This window comes from Apodemus sylvaticus, chromosome 7 (genome assembly GCF_947179515.1).
Source record: "Apodemus sylvaticus chromosome 7, mApoSyl1.1, whole genome shotgun sequence".
NCBI classification, from domain to species: Eukaryota; Metazoa; Chordata; class Mammalia; order Rodentia; family Muridae; genus Apodemus; species Apodemus sylvaticus.
The window spans coordinates 74,518,398-74,534,923 of record NC_067478.1 but is presented as its reverse complement, the minus strand read 5'-3'; the positions used below and the strand labels follow the sequence as shown (position 1 = coordinate 74,534,923).

Below are 16,526 nucleotides of genomic sequence, written 5' to 3'. Positions count from 1 at the left end.
TTTTCCCTTCCTGTTTTAACCTCCTGTTACTTTGAAGGGGGCCATCACACCCAGGTGACTTTACACACAGCCTTTTATTCAGTTCTCACAGTCAGCATCCAAGGAGGGCCTCTCTCATTAGAGCAAGGGAACTGAGGCCAGAGCTTTAGGAACTCACCCACTGCAACGGTTTGCTAAGCAATAAACCTAAAGTTTACAGCCAGTTCAGTTCTGGGCCCTGGCACTTAACCCCACCCCCTCCCTTCTCTAGGGCCCCTCCTTTCTCAGTCCCATTCCTTTTGGGCAGACCTCTTCTCTCCTTCCTCGTGGCAACACCCAGATGGGGCTCAGCAGCCTCCTTCAAGAAGCCTTCCCCAGCCCCTGGCCCATTCCTCCTGCTTCCTTCCAAGCTTTGCCTACCCAGAGCACATGTTCACTATTGATCCTGTCTCTGTGGGAGGGCCAAGACACGCCACTCAAGGTTACAGGCTTCTGTTCTGAGTGATGATAGATTTCCAAGCTAGGCAGCAGTAAACTCAATAAAACTAAACACTACAATTTCTCCAGTGAATTCTGGGCTGGGTGTGAGAGGAACAGGAAACCCTAATGTCAGGTTTCAAGCTGGGACAAGTAGCTGAGGTGCCTATTTAACACATCAAAGTAGACCTGGACAGGTTCTCCCTGCATCTCTGTAGTCCCTGCCTGTCACAAGGCCCATACACTGCCCCTACCCTGTGCTTCCCTGCCCAGAGTCTGGGCTTGCTCTTCCCTATACAGTCGGACCATCTTGCCTCCCTGCTGTCTATGTACCTTTGGGTCACCTGGCTGCTGGACCTGTTCATCCCCCTCCCCTCCCTCTTCCCTTCCCCCTCCTCACATAGCTCAGCTCAGTCCGGGTTTGTCCAGATCTACAATAAACTTTCTCCTCCACCATACCCAGCAACCGTCATCTTTCCTTCTCTCTCTCTCTCTCTCTCTCTCTCTCTCTCTCTCTCTCTCTCTCTCTCTCTCTCTCTTCTCCACCCCATTCATTTGGTGCTGAAACCTGGGACCAGCCATGTCCTTTTGTTTCTTTCAGTTTTCTTTCTTTCTCTTTTCCCCCTATTCTGAGGAAGAGTCGCACCTCCCAGGACAAGATTCTGACAGATTTTCTTTCCTTGTAAATCCACACATCCTGCACTTCCATAAACTGTAGCGTGCAGAGAAGAGCTCAAAAGTTTCACTTTCCCCCTAGCTCAGCCAAACCATGAACAAACCCATTACTTTTTAGGGAAAAAAAGTAATAAGATAAAATTATATAGAATAAATTCACTAAATTTGAACTTTGATCCATTTGTGAGAGTGTCTCCTGCCCTATGTTATCTAATTCAAAAAAGGTCACTGGCCACATTCTGTGCCCAGGTCCAGCCCAATGTCAGGCCCAGAACAGAGCAAGGCAGTGTCCAGTTGTGAGGCGTTAACAGAACGGGGCTGACAGGAACAAACAGGGTTACAGAGACAGGAAAAGGCAGCCCCAGATGAGAAGCATGCAGAGAGGTCTGACAGGCAGCGCCCAGGAGGGAGTGGACGCCTAGAGCACTAGGGCAGTGACGGAAAACCAAGAAGGTGGAGGTGGAGGCTGACTCCTCAGAGCAGCCCTCAGACCTCCACACACAGGGCGTGGCATCCAGGCTTTGGCATGCACATGCAAACAAAATGTTAAAATTTAGAAATATTTTATAAGACAGGAGGTGGCTGGCACATGCCTTTAGTCACAGCAGTCAATAAGCAGGAGCAGGGGGATCTCTGTGAGTTTGAGGCCAGTCTGGTCTATAAAGTGAGTTCTATGACAGCCAGGGCTACACAGAGAAAAAAAAAACAGTTGTTGGTTTTTGTTTGTTTGTTTGTTTTTTAAATATTGAAGATACTGCACTGAGATCAGAAAACAAAACAAGAATTTTCTCCTCCACACACTGTTTTTCTTCTTTTTGTGGTTGGTGCTTTGTGGTCAAACCCAGCCTGACTATTACCACTTCTGTTCAACACTGTAAAAGAACAGGTTCTAACCTGAGTGAGAAGGTGTAGTCATAATAATGTCATATACAGATGACATAATTTTGTCCATAGGAAGTTCCAAAGCACACACATGCCAGAACTCGTGGGGAGTTGGAGAGGCAACTCAGTGGTAGAGTCCTTGCCTTGTGGGCAATGGCCTGGTTTCATTCCATAGAACTTCAAAAAAAATCAATAGCAGCTGTGCATGCAGCTGTGATCCTGTGATCCTGGCATGCAGGAGGCTGAGGCAGAAGGACTGCTAGGACTTCTAGGCAGCCTGGGCTACCTAGCAAAAGCCTGTTTAATAAATGAGCAAACAAACAAACGAAGACAACAGAACAAACACAAGACTCCAAAACACACACTCTGTGAGCTTGTTAAGATCATTTGAAGCATGGCCTGCTGGGTAATCCCAGCTACCCGGCAAGCCTAAGGCACAAGGATTAAAAGTTCAAGACCAGCCTAGGCAACAGAGCATGACCCTGTCCGCAAGCAGAAAGGAAAGTCTGGGCTATATGTCGGTCAGTGGTAGAGCATTGCCTAGCTGCCTCAAAGACTTATATTTACTTCCTAGAACAACGAAAAAGTCATTTGACCCAAGACCAATATATAAAAAACAAGCAATCACATCTTATATCTCAGGAACAAATGGTAAAAATCTAAATGTCATTATTTACCATAGCACATAAATAAAACTCTTGAAGTGAATGGATGCAAAAACCCTACAACTAGAACACACTATGGAGGAAAAAGTAAAAGACCTAAGAAAACAGAGGAGGGGGAGAAACAGCGCACTTAGGAATTAGCAGACTCAACTCTGAAGGACCTCACAAAACGAATCTATAGACTCAAGGAGATGAAAATCATCATGTAAGCCAACCCATTGCACACACTGATACAGTGAGTCTAAACTTCAAACATAAATGAAAGGAAGGTCCAAGGTCACCATGGAGAGGGAGACCAGACTGAGGAATCCACAGAACCCGATACCAGCCCGGTGTGAAGCTACTCAAGGGGACATTGGTGCCTTGGGACAGTACAGTCTCAGCGCTGACCTTGTAGGACTGTGAGAGAGGGTATCTTTCTGGCGGGCATCCCTGCTGTGTTTTTGGAGAAAATGTTATCTGGATTCTTACCTTTTACCATACCATCTAAAACAGTACCTTCCTAATGCTGTGACCCTTTAATACATGGTGACTCCCGACCATAAATTACTTCCACTGCTACTTTATAGATGTAATATTACTATATATGGTACATAGATGTAATTATGCTATAAATCATAATGTAAATATCTCATGTGCGGGATATTGGATATTAGACCCTCGTGAAAGGGTGGTCCTGACCCCCAAATTGAGAACCACTGATCTAAAAACAGGGCCTTTCCTCCCAGGGCTGGAACGCAGGTCTCCTCATTTGTCATTATAAACGTGAACACTAGGTGGTGGAAGCGAGCACAGTTCCCTTAGCAGATGCCTGCTGCTCCGAGCCAGGGTTTTACAGCCCGGCTCACTGGCCAGTACAGCCCAGTCAGTGGGATGTTCTGCATTTCCGAAGAACCTCCTTCAGTTGGAACTAGGTTGAGCTGTACCTCTGCCTGTGTAAGTTCCAGAGAGGAAGTGGAACTACCTACCACCTGGGGGCTGTGGGTACTATGCAAACATCTTTCCACAGAGGAGTCCCTAAATTTCCCTTTCTTTGAAGAAAATGTCTTTGAAGTTTCATGTTTGATTTTAAATGTTGTATGCACTCTGCTCTACTCTCTATAGTGTCTGTCTTTCTATATCAAAATGCATAATACTTATGGATTCAGGTCTCCTGGAGTCCTGTTTGTTTCTTCTGGGGAAGTGAATCCTTGGTCCCTCCTTTATTTTCTAGGTGACCATGAATTAGTTATCTAACTTCTCAGAGCATCCTTGTTTATTTGTGATGGTACTTGCCCAGGCTGATATTGATAGAGACGTGGAGCCCTCAGTGAGGGCTCAGGGGGCAGTGCCGATGTTGGAAGCAGGACTTACTTCTGCACGGCTTGTTCCTCCAATTCTCATGTGCCCCAGGATGGGGCTGCTCACCTTTGAGGCGCCCGGTGATGTAGAGGAAGCCATCAGCATCCAGACGGCCCATGTCACCTGTATGTAGCCAGCCTTCGGAATCAATGGCCTCACATGTTTTGTCCTCCATGTTCAGATAACCCATGAAGATGGTGCGGCCCCACAGGCAGATCTCACCAATGCCGTCTGCATCCTGATTCACCAGCTTCACCCGGCACCCGGGGACCACCCTGCCCGAGCTGGTGGTAAAGAGACAAGGCCGGGGAAAGTCCTGAGTCAGCTCCAGAGTCTGCAAACCCTCAGTCTTCGCGGGTGGTTGGGGGTCCCCTCTCAGAATTGCTTTGCCCCCCCCCTTCATTCCCCTCCAGGTCCTGCTCATCCCTGGCCCCGGCTCACCCCGGGCCCCCACTCACTCTGTGCTCCCCCTCACTCCGCCCCGCTTGCTATTGGGCCACTCCCCCATTTGCTCCAGGCCATTCCAGACCCTGCTCTCTCCAGCCCATAGGTTTTTTTATTTGTTTCTCTTTACAGATGGTTGTGAGCCACCGTGTGGTTGCTGGGATTTGAACTCATGGTTCCGGAAGAGCAGTCAGTGCTCTTAACCACTGAGCCATCTCACCAGCCCTCAGAATTGCTTTTTAAGATTTAAAAATAATTGTATGTGCATTCACACATGCATACAGATACAAGCAGCATCCGAAGGGGAGCACTGGGTTCCCTGGATCTAGAAATACATGTGGTTAAGAACGACCAAATATGGGTTCTGGGAATGGAACTAGACACTCTGCAAGAGCAGTAAATGCTCTTAACTACTTAGTTATTTATCCGGGCCATCTTTTGCAGATTTTGGTACTATTACTGCTATTATTTTAATATTACTACTACTATCGTTATGGTTTTGGTGTGTAAATATGCATGTGTACATGTTCACTTGTATGCCCACAAGTGTGTACAAGTGCTGCTCATGTGCATGTGTGCTCCCATGTTTGGTGCTCATGCATATTATGCACATGTCACTGTGGCAGAGACTGCCTCTCTAGATGCATCTGGTTCAGCAAGGGGCCCAAAATGGCACAGTTGACACTTGAGGCCAGGGATCCAATGTGAAGGAGAGAGCAAGAGGAAGTTCCCCAAGGCACCAAAGGGTGTCATCACGGAGCCCTCGGTGTGTCCCAACGTCAGGCCTTACCTGTAAAGCCGATAGTTGTACGGGCTGGACATGAAGTGAGGGCCGGTGCTCTCGCTGAGGCCGTAGCCCGCGTACAGGCGGATGTTGAGGCCCAGGAAGAAGCGCTGGGTCTCTGCCGTCATGGGAGCTGCTCCATAGAAGTTTTTCTGACACTTGGCAAAGCCCAGAGCCTGACGGACCCTGGCTAATACTAGGTAATCCGCCAGTCTGCTGGTGAAGGGCTTCAGGTCACTGCGAGAGGGTCAGGGAGAAGAATGGTCCGCAGGAGGAAGAGCAAACACACTCTCGTGAGTGCACGCCGGCCATGGCCACCAAAGTTGTCCGTTTTGATGAATTGTTGTTCATGCTGAACCCTTTGTCAATATTTTGGATACTGGCCTTGTATGTAACATGAATCTGTGCAAATGTAGGTGTGAGTGCTCCTGATTGCATGTAGACTTGTCATGAATCATAAAGTCCAACAGGCCGGGCCATCTCTCCAGACCCCTTTTTATTTACTTATCATGAGACAGTCTCAGGAACTCACTTGGGCCATGCACTTGCTCCATGGCGTAAGCAGACCTTAACTCTTGACCCTCTGGCCTCAGCCTCCTGAGTGCTGGGATTACAGACCTGCACTCCCAGGCCCGGCTTCATGGTCACCTTCCATGTGTGTTAATGAAGCTGAGGTGAACAGACGTGTCCACATCTCCCACAGAGCTGGGGCTACTGCACTAGAGCCCCCCACCCCCCACCCCCATCCCTCCCCTCTTTGAAGTCAAAAGTTCTGAGCCTGGAGCTTTGTGATCACAGGCAAGGGCTCTAACTCCAGGCTGGATGCTCAACTTGAAAAGCATTTTTATGCTGAAACTCGGCCAGATCTCTACTGCGGATATCTGCACAGCACCGTGTGGGAACATGCAAAGGAATCATGAGGCAGATGTGATGGTCTATACCTATAATTCCAACACTTGGAAGGCAGTGGAAGGAGAATCCTGAACCTTCAAGTAGCCTGGGCTACGTATTACGACTGTCTCCAAAAAAAAAAGTAATAATAATAGGCAATCAGAAGGGATTTGAGAGTGGTCTCTGAGTAGTCAAGTGGGCTGATGGGAAAACTGGAGTAACTAAGCCTGTATCACTGAAGCCCCTGTGGGTGGTTTGCATAAGAATGGTCCCTGTTGGGCTGGAGAGATGGCTCAGTGGTTAAGAGCACTGACTGCTTTTCCAGAGGTCCTGAGTTCAATTCCCAGCAACCACATGGTGGCTCACAACCATCTGTAATGGGACCCTATGCCCTCTTCTGGTGTGTCTGAAGACAGCTACAGTGTACATGTATAAATAAAAATAAATAAACAATATTTTTTTAAAAAAAGAAGAATGGCCCTTGTTGACTCGTGTGTTTGAATGCTTGGTCCACAGGAAGTGACAGTATTAGAAGTGTGGTCTTGTTGGAGAAAACGTGTCACTGTGGAAGCTGGTTTTGAGATTTCAAATACTCAAGCTCGGCCTAGTGTGGCACAGTCTCCCCCTGCTGCCTGCAGATCCAGATGCAGAACTCTCAGCTCCTCCAGCACCATGTCTGCCTGCACACCGCCATGCTTCCCACCGTGATGATAACAGTCTAAACAGCTAAAACTGTAAGCCAGCCCCAACTAAACGTTTTCCTTTATAAGAGTGGCTGTGGTCATGGCGTCTCTTTGCAGCAATAGAGGTCCTAACTAAGATAACTGTTCTAAAGCCACCACTGAGGGCAAGTAGCAGGCAGCAGCTATCTATCCTTAGGAAGATGAATTCTTCAGAAGGAGAACTTCAGCCTTCCCAGCCGAAGCCCCTGAATGCCACCAATCCCCGTTATGTCTGCAGTGGGTATCATCGTACAAGCCCAGCTGTAGACAGGCTACTGTGCAAGGTCTCCTCTTCTGAAACCAGGATACCTATCAGATTCTTGCTCGCTCTGTGTATGAACCAGCCCCGTGCCTCCCAGGCCTCCTGCCCCCGACTTACTTGCTAGGGCACGTGAGGTTCTGTTCCAAGGTGACTGACATGGCCCACAGCAGCATCTTACGGCGGATGAAGCCAGACTGGGCGGCCACCTCCTGGATACGTTCCATGATCTTCTCCCACACACGGGGTACTCCCATGTGGGACGTGGGCTCCACCTCCCGCAGCGTGTTCACCAGGGTCCCCTACTCAAGGTCAGAGAGAAGCAGAGGTGGTACCAGGCCTGGAGACACAGCCTCTCAGTACGAAGGCTAACGCTGCACACAGAGGCTCCCGTGGGCGTGTACGTTTGCACTGGTATCCAATTTGTACACATGCCAGTGGACGTGGTTCAACAGCTGCATCCCCACATCTGCTAACAGAACGTTGGTGTCCTTTGCCAACTGCTGTAGCCTGATGCTTGAGAAGCATCTTGATCCCTCAGACCTTCCTGCGTGTGTCTAACTCAAACACGATGACCTCATTTTGTCAGGTACGGTGGTTCATGTTTGTGATTTCAGCACTCAGGAGGCAGAAGCAGGAGGATGGTAAATTTGAGGCCCAGGCTGGGTACATAGCAAGTTCAAAGCCAGCCTGAGCTATCTAATGAGAGCCCATCTCGAGATAAACAAACAGACATATAAAACAAAAAACAAATGAAACCAAGGGCCAGCAAGATAGTTCAATGGGTAAAAGGGGACTGTGGCCAAGCCTGACAGCACGAGTTCATTCTCAGAGCCCACATAGTGAAATGATACACTTGATCCTGACAGCTGTCCTCTGATCTGCACACTGTACACTAAAAACACATAAGACCCCTGCTGTACTCCAGACGGATAGGAAAATAAATAAATGAATGAATGAATGAATAAAGGATGTAGTGGTTCACGCCTTTAATCCCAGTACTTGGGAGACAGAGGCAGGTGGATATCTATAAGTTTTAGGCCAGCCTGGTCTATAGAGTAAGTTCTAGGACAGCCAGATCACCGATCTCTCTCTTCCTCTACACTCACTCACACACACACACAGACACACAGACACACAGACACACACACACACACATACACACCCTTGCCTCAACAAATAAATGTAATTTTAAAATTATTTAAAAACCTCTTCTTATGCCTCTCTCACAGCCTCTCTCTTGCCCCTCTTGAGCTCCCCCTCCCCCCACATGGTCATGGCCGGCCTCTGCTTCTCTACTCTCTCCCTCTCTCTGCCTTTCTCTGCCTCTACTACCCCCTTAACTCCCATCCCATGCCCTGAATAAACTCGATTCTATACTAAAAAAAAAAAAAATTATTTAAAAACAACACAAAGGGGATTGGATGATGGCTCAGTCAGGAAAACATGGGAACCTGAATTCAGCACCCATCTCAGAGATGGTCACTGCACATGTGTCTGAAACCCCACGTTGGAGAGTGGATCCCAGGAACTTGATAATTGAAAAATCTACCCAAAATGGGGAACTCCGGGCTCAGTAGGGGGCCTTGCCTCATATAAACGTCCTACATTCAGATAATGAAAAAAATATGGTACAGATACAATATCATACAGTTGAGATAAATGAACTCGTGAACTTGGAAGGCCAATGGATGGAATTAAAGGAAATCATACTGCTTGAGGTAACCAAGACCCAGAAAGACAAATGCCACATGCTCTCTCCCATTGGAGGCTCCCGGCTCCAAATCTTGAGATGTGAGCACACAGCCTGCAGTTACTACAGAAGACAGGAGGGTAAAATGAGATCATCACCAGGGCAGGGGGACAGAGAGCACAGAGAGAGAATAACAGGGCACAAATTAGCAGACAGCGGAAATGGGAAGGGGAGGCTCTTTATGGAAGAGGAAGGGGGTGCATATAGAAGATGCGTCAAATAACAATAAGGGTGCCTGAAAAGCCACAAGGAATCTAAAAAGGAAACTCAAAATGCACACTTCCCTGTATAAATAAACATGTATTGTTTTAATGAACTTTCCTCATCTGGATTGACAGTGTTCCCTCTAAGAGCCAATGACCTTCTAACAACCCCCACCCCTGTTTTGCATTGTTAGCCAGGACTGTCTAATAGACTCCTCAAACACAGCCTATTGCTGTTGCCCTTGGCTGACCCCCATCCAGAGATAGAAGGTAAATTCCCATTGCTGAAGACACCACGTACATACTTCAGAAAGAGGGCTCAGAAACCCCTGTGCTAGAACTGACCTGAACGCCCCGTCCCTGAGAGGACCAGCTTTCATGGTAACAAAAGGCACCACGCAAGCTTCCAAGGGAGGGAAGCAAGCCACAGTCTTACCCAGCCACAGAGCCCATTAACTATATCAGCAGTCAGCATGGCATCGTAACCCTAAGGTTCGGCAGCAGCTTGTATCCTCTGATGGTGGCCAAAAGTTCCGTAACTGCACTTAGAGCAATGTACAGGGGGTAAAGCATGCCTGGTCCTGGAAACCTAGCTAACTACTCAGTGTGAGCAGTGATTTCCATTAGAGGAGAAGCTAAGACCCCTAATGTACTAAATCAGCATAATCCCTAACAACAGTCTATAAACATTTGTCCTTATACCCACAGATAGGTGTAGCCCTCATCCCCTGTCAAGGAAACCACTTTGAGATAGATAGACCACTACAGAAAAACCAACCAATCGAAATGCTGAACTGTGGAGACCAAGCCCAATGGATACATCTACAAGACACTTCCATACCCAAGGATTAGGGGATTTTTGGAAGATGGGGTGGAAAGAAGATCATAGCAGGGTCAGGGTTAGGGGTTAGGGGTTAGGGGTTAGGGGTTAGGGGTTAGGGGTTAGGGTTAGGGTCTGTGAAGTTGTGTTTCCTAGTTATGTCAGAAGCTACATCCATAATGTCTCACCAACATGACTGTCCACACACGCATGAGCTGAACAAGGAGGAGACCAACAGACACACTGAAGTGTACAAGGAAAAGCCCTCAAAGCCACAGCCCTACACAAAGCACCACAGACGACTGGGGAAACCTGACGGAGGGAGAAGTGCTCTTCCTGAAGAAAGAGCAAACTGATTGCTTGCCAGGATCAATTGATCAGCCCTGAAAACATACATACAAGAAACATTATACCGACTAAGAAGGTTATGTTTAGGAATGTATATGTATTCCTATTTATCTATCCTAAAGTATGTGAATGCAATAACAATCAGTTAAAAAAAAAGAAAAGAGGCCATGGATTTGAAGGAGAGAAGGGAGGGTTTTATGGAAGGGTTTGGAGGGAAGAATAGGAAGGGATAAATGTTATAATTATATGATAATGTGAAAAATTAAGAAATAAGCTAGGTATAGTGGCCCTCATCTTTTCTCCGAGCACTGAGGAGGTAGAGGCAGGTGGATCTCTGTGAGTTTGAGGCCAGCCTGGTTTATGCAATGAGTTCCATAACAGTCAGAATTATATAATGAGACCCTGTCTCAAAGAAAAAAAAGTAAATAAAAAACAGAATAAAAAATAAATGTAAAAAGTCCTCATTTAAAAACATTAATTGTAAGGTCTGTAGAGATGGCTCTGTGGTTTACAGTGCTCGTTGCCCTTGCAAAGGCGCCAGGTTCGATTCTCAGCAGCCACATGATGGCTTCCAAGGCCTGGCCATGACTCCAGTTCTAGCTGATCCAATGGCCTCTTCCATCTTCTGCCCTCTGAGCGTACCAGGCACATGGGTGTGCACATATATACATGCAGGCAAGAATTCATATACATAAAATAAATATTTTAAAAATATATCAGTTGTAGGTTAAAATTCTATATCTGTAAGGTTGCATTTAAAATTATTAAAACTAAATTTCACTCGGTTTATTACAGAGAGTGGGGAGCCTGTCTCAAAGAATAAGACAGATGAGGCTGGAGACATGACTCAGCCATTAAGAGTGCTTCCTGCTAGCCGGGCGGTGGTGGCGCACGCCTGTAATCTCAGCACTCTGGGAGGCAGAGGCAGGCGGATTTCTGAGTTCGAGGCTAGCCTGGTCTACAGAGTAAGTTCCAGGACAGCCAGGGCTACTACAGAGAAACCCTGTCTTGAAAAAACCAAAATACAAAAAACCAAAAAAAAAAAAAAAAATAGAGTGCTTCCCGCTCTTCCGGAGGACCGGAGTTCAGTTCCCACCACCAACACCAGCCAGCCCACAACTACCTGCCGCTCCAGCCCCAGGATCTTGTGCCCTTTCTGGTTTCCATTTATGTCATGCAAACATAAATTAAATATTTTTTAATCTTTAATTTTTGTAATTTAAAGATGGGGAGTTATAGAAGAAAGCAGCCTAGCTGGGCAGTGGTGGCGCACGCCTGTAATCCCAGCACTTGGGAGGCAGAGGCAGGCGAATTTCTGAGTTCGAGGCCAGCCTGGTCTACAAGAGTGAGTTCCAGGACAGCCAGGGCTACACAGAGAAACCCTGTCTCGAAAAAAAAAAAAAAAAAAAAAAAAAAAAAAAAAAAACCCAGAAAGAAAGCAAGCAGCCTAATTGACTTCTAGTCTTCACATGCTTGCACACAGGGAGCACTTGAGCACATGTAACACACATACACACAACGGACGATGACAACAGCCAAATAAGTACATTCTACTCCCTCCTTCTCCCAGCAGAGTTTGTTTCAATAAACACATGATACTGTCCAGGCTACCAAGACACCATGCTGGGGATGGCAGTTTGGTGGTTTCTGGGAACTTTTCCTCACAGTTGAAATAAAGATGCAAAGAGTAGGTATATTTTATGAGCTTGGGAGCTCTGCCCACCCTCTGACCATCTTGTGCTCATGCTCTGAGGAAGCAGTGGCTTTATGGTGTTTGAGACTGAAGAAGGCCGTGTATACGACTTTCCCTAATTGCTTGGCCATCTAAGTCAGGCTGTGCGAACAGCTGCTGAAAGAAATTCTGAGTACTATGTGCACTGGGAGCCAGCAACCTATGGATGCACATAGGGCCCTAGAAGCAAACACACACTTGGGTGTGCCCTTGCTCACAGGTTGGATATACACAGGGGAGCCAGGAAATGATGGCACACGCCTGTAATCCCAGCACTTGGGAGGCAGAAGCAGGCGGATTTCTGAGTTTGAGAGGCCAGCCTGGTCTACAGAGTGAGTTCCAGGACAGCCAGGGCTATACAGAAAACCCTGTCTTGAAAAAACCAAATCCAAAAACCAAAAACAACAACAACAACAAACACACAGGGCAGGAAGTCAGGAAGACAGACTGACCTTTAGGGCATCTGGATCTGCGAAGCACACCTGGGCCCCCCACTGGATGCCCGTCCAGAGGTCGTAGATCTGGGCAGCAATGTGGCTGAGAGGCAAGTAGCTGACCACCACCTCCTGCTGCACTTCTGCTGGCTGGATGTCCCCAGCCTGACTGCCGTACCGTGCTGTCCATGTGATCTGAGAAGAAGGAAAATGGCCCTAGCAGGTCCACACCCAGTCCTCAAAGTAGGTAAAGTGAGGTCTCCTTAGGGGCTTGAGATACCTTTTTACAGGTTCTCAGAGTAGATAGGTACCCTCTCGGGCATTTCCACAGGCTCTGGAGACCTCCAGGGACAGGCCTCCTGTCTGCCCCTTCCCTTTTCCCTCTGTAGGGCTTTGTCTACACCACGAAGGGGTGGACATTCTAACTCATCTAGTTCCTTAAGCTGAACAACCAGAGAGGCTTTCACAAGAGGCTGTTGAGGCAGGACCACAACCCAGAGTCCCCCCATCCCACCCATCCATCCAGGTGTCTGCCCTACATTGTCTTGACTCAGCATCACACCCTTGGGGTTTCCTGTGGTCCCTGATGTGTAGACGAGCACACAGCACTGGTTGGGCTGCTGGGTACTGATGATGGCATCTAGGGCCTCCTCGGGCACTTCTTGCCCCAGTTCTACGAGTTCCTCCATCTGTGGCAAGGTAGGGCAGAGAAGTCAGTCTGGGGCAGCTGTGTAGCATGGACCAACCCCACCCATCACCCATGGCCCGCTATTCATACCGTATACACGTTGGCCATCTTCTTTGGAGGTGGTTCTTGGTATATCACCACTGCCTTTAGATGTGGCAAGTCTTTCCAGATCTGCATTGATGGGGAAACAAATTGGGTCTTAGCAAGAAAATGATCATATCCTGGAAAAAACCTCATCTACCTGTGTTAGTTTGTGACAAAATTCTCCTATTTCTGACCCTTGCCTCCAGTGGGACATCTCTGTTCAGGGTTACCCATTATGGGAAGTTGGGTGCAGTGACAGTGGGGAACTTGGGCCTGATTAAACAAGTCACACCACAGAATATTAGGTTAGTGCAGATGACAAAGAGACAGAGGTACAAAGGGAACTCTAAACACCAGTACAAAATGGCTCCTAGGAAATATTACTAAGTGAGAAAGATACTGTGCTTGTAGCATGATATCTTCATCTGAGAACAGAATATGGTGTGAGTACATGTGAATAACGCATGTACATATGAGCACACACACACACACACACACACACACACAAGCAAGCAAGCAAGCGGCATTTGCTTGTTTGCCACAAGGGACTCTAGAAGGTTAAAACTAATCACACTGAGCGACTCTCTCCCGGCAGAGAGGAGGAGCGCGGGAACAAAGGGAGGGGAGAGCTCAAGTGTGACCTGTAATTCTGACATTGGGATCATGTGAATATTGTGATTATTTCACAAATTCACTCAGATGAAAAAGAGAAAAGATGATTCTGCAGTGCTTGAGAGCAATCTGAAAGGAGTGACTACCACAGCCAAGAGTGGAGGCTGAGGCAGGAGGACCATGATAATTAGGAAATCTGCTGATGCAGGGATTGTCTGTTAGCATTTCTTCTAGGCTCTGCCCAGCAGCTACCTAGCCAGGTAGGAGGCTGGCTGGCTATGGAAGGACTGCTTGGCCTCCCCCACCCCCGCCCCTCCGGCCTCACTCTCTCTGGACTCTCTTTCTCTCCACCTCTCTGTCTTCCCCACATGTTCCCCACCAGTCTCATCCCTACTTTCTTGCTCCTCTCTCTTTCTGTCCCTCTCTGTTCTCTTTCTTTCCCACACTCCTTCTCATGCCTCTTCTCATGACCCCAAATAAACTTCATTTTACACTAGACCTGTCATATGGCTGGTACCTCGGGGAGGATTTCAGCACAGGCCTGCTGAGACACCCCTTCCCACCACACCATGCCACTGCATTACAAAACATATGTCTCTGCTTTCACTTCTTTGAGAATTTTCATAATACAAGTTGTGTTTTAAATCTACGGCAGGCCTTTTACTGAGGTCCCAAAAGTAGACCTCATCTTCTTCAGCTATAAGCTAGGGATGCTTTGTTTCCCTGACAGCAGCTCGTAGGCAGCCTTTTAAGCTGTCCAAAATCCCCCCTCCCAGGATCCAGATATAAGTGTGGGAGGAGTCAAGAGACAGCGTACCACTGGCCACAGGGCCTTGACTTGGTTTTCCTTCTCGTGAGGGCTCAGCAAAACCACTGAACGAGGCCATTACAAGGGTGGGATGGAGGTTTGTTGTAAATATGAAAATGCCTCATGGCTGTCAGGTGGTAGGGAGAGTAGGCAGAGGCATTCATTTCCTGGAGTCCAAAGCTGCCATGGCTACCTGGGGCAGGGGCGGGTGTTTCTGCCAGTTTTAAAGAGAACAGTGTAACAGTGGGAGGGAGGGAGAAGAATCTGAAGTAGCCTGGAAGTTTAGGCTCAAGGGAAGAGGAAGTATGCAGGCCGGAAGAGACAAATGGACTTCACATGCATTGGAGGTAATACTACTGTTAATATGGAAATAAGAACCTGGAGGTTAGCTAGGAGCTTTGAAATGTGTTACATGTATGTGCTAATAGGGAGCTACATGTCCCATTTGCCAGAGGCAGGGAAGATAAGGCTCTTCCAGGCAGGCAGGTTCCGGAGGAATGCTGAATGTCAACTTCTATCCGCCTGCCAGCAATCCTTCTCAGCCCAGCCTGAGCTGAGCCCAGACTGTCGGTTAGGACATGGTGAGGGGCACTGCCATTTCGGGGGTTGGGACCGAACCATTCTCCCCTGCCCTCTGCACACACATGTGCACATGCACAAGTGTGCCATGCTACAGGTTGACAGCGGATGTCTTTCCTCAACCTCTCTGGCCTTCTTGTCTGAGGTACTTCAGTGAGCTTAGCCCATGAGCTCCAGGGATCTGTTTGCTTCCCTTGCAGCCATGGTCACAGGCACTCGCTGCTGTGCCTGCCTTTTCATGTGTGTGCTGCTGATCCAAACCCAGGTTCTCACGCACACCTGGAAGACGCAATCTCCCTCGCCAACCTCCCCCCTCTCTTGAGTTTATAATTACATCATTTATCCCTTCCCTTTCCTCTCACTAAACACTCCCATAGACACTTCCTAGTTCTCTTTCAAATTCATGACCTCTTTTTTCATTAATTATTGTTTTATACACACACACACACACACATTCCTAAATACATAAATATCCAGTCTATATAATGTTATTTGTATACTATGCTTTCAGGGCTGATTATTTGGTATTGGGTAATTAGTGTGCTCATTCCAGGGGAGGATTAACTCTCCAGCTCCCAGCATTCCCTAGTTGCCTGTAGTTCTGTGTACTGTAAATACTTAAGAGCCAGAGGATCAGGATATTCCTTGTGAGATTGTGTTTCCTAGGAGTGTCGGAAGCTCTACCCATGAAGTGTCAGCAACATGACTACCTAAGTATGAGTTGAACAAGGACAGCACCAATAGGCATGCTAACCTGGATGATGAGAGAAGCTCATGTGGCCTCAACTCTATGCTAGGTTGGTTCTTGAACTATCAAGGCTTCAGGCCTAAGAGGACGACCTTGGAGAGCCTAGCTTTGTTCTAAGTTAGGCTGTAATGAGTGAGGCTCAGAAAATGACCCAATGACCTCAGTGTTTCTTAGGCTACTAGGTTATCTGAGGACTTCTAGGTCATAAAAATTCTCAAGGTGCTTTGGAAATGCCAGGAACAGATATATATCCCTGATGAGTATTCTAATAGAGGCAAAGGATGGCCTCTCTGAAAACTCAGGTCCCATGGTTCTAGAAGGTTGACCAGTTGGCCCTCAGACCAAAAGTTTTGACGAGAGGATGCCTGAAGAGAGGGTTCAGCCCTCCTTGTTTCAGAGTACTAGTTGGGACCACACAATCTAAACCTATCTGTCCATTCCCAACCTCTACATTTATCCAGGCTGGACAAATGGAAATGCTCACAGTGATATACTGAAAGCAGGGCTCCAAAAAGGGCCCCCATAAAGTGGCAGGACAATCTCTCATTAGTCAAGGGAGCCACTGGAGAAACCCTTCACAGTAAAGCAAAAGCAGAGG

General features: G+C 47.6%; 1 protein-coding gene across 1 annotated transcript in view; it reads right to left on the bottom strand.

Moving 5' to 3' along the window:
- The window catches only part of Acsbg1 (acyl-CoA synthetase bubblegum family member 1), a 56,245-nt gene that overhangs the window by 3,878 nt on the left and 35,841 nt on the right, over positions 1-16,526 (bottom strand). The window contains exons 6-11 of the mRNA XM_052188317.1: positions 13,188-13,268; positions 12,949-13,098; positions 12,428-12,604; positions 7,240-7,421; positions 5,254-5,484; positions 4,086-4,303 (exon numbers count right to left, since the gene is read on the bottom strand). Coding sequence (XP_052044277.1) covers positions 4,086-4,303; positions 5,254-5,484; positions 7,240-7,421; positions 12,428-12,604; positions 12,949-13,098; positions 13,188-13,268 — 1,039 coding nt within the window. The remainder of the gene's footprint in view (positions 1-4,085; positions 4,304-5,253; positions 5,485-7,239; positions 7,422-12,427; positions 12,605-12,948; positions 13,099-13,187; positions 13,269-16,526) is intronic.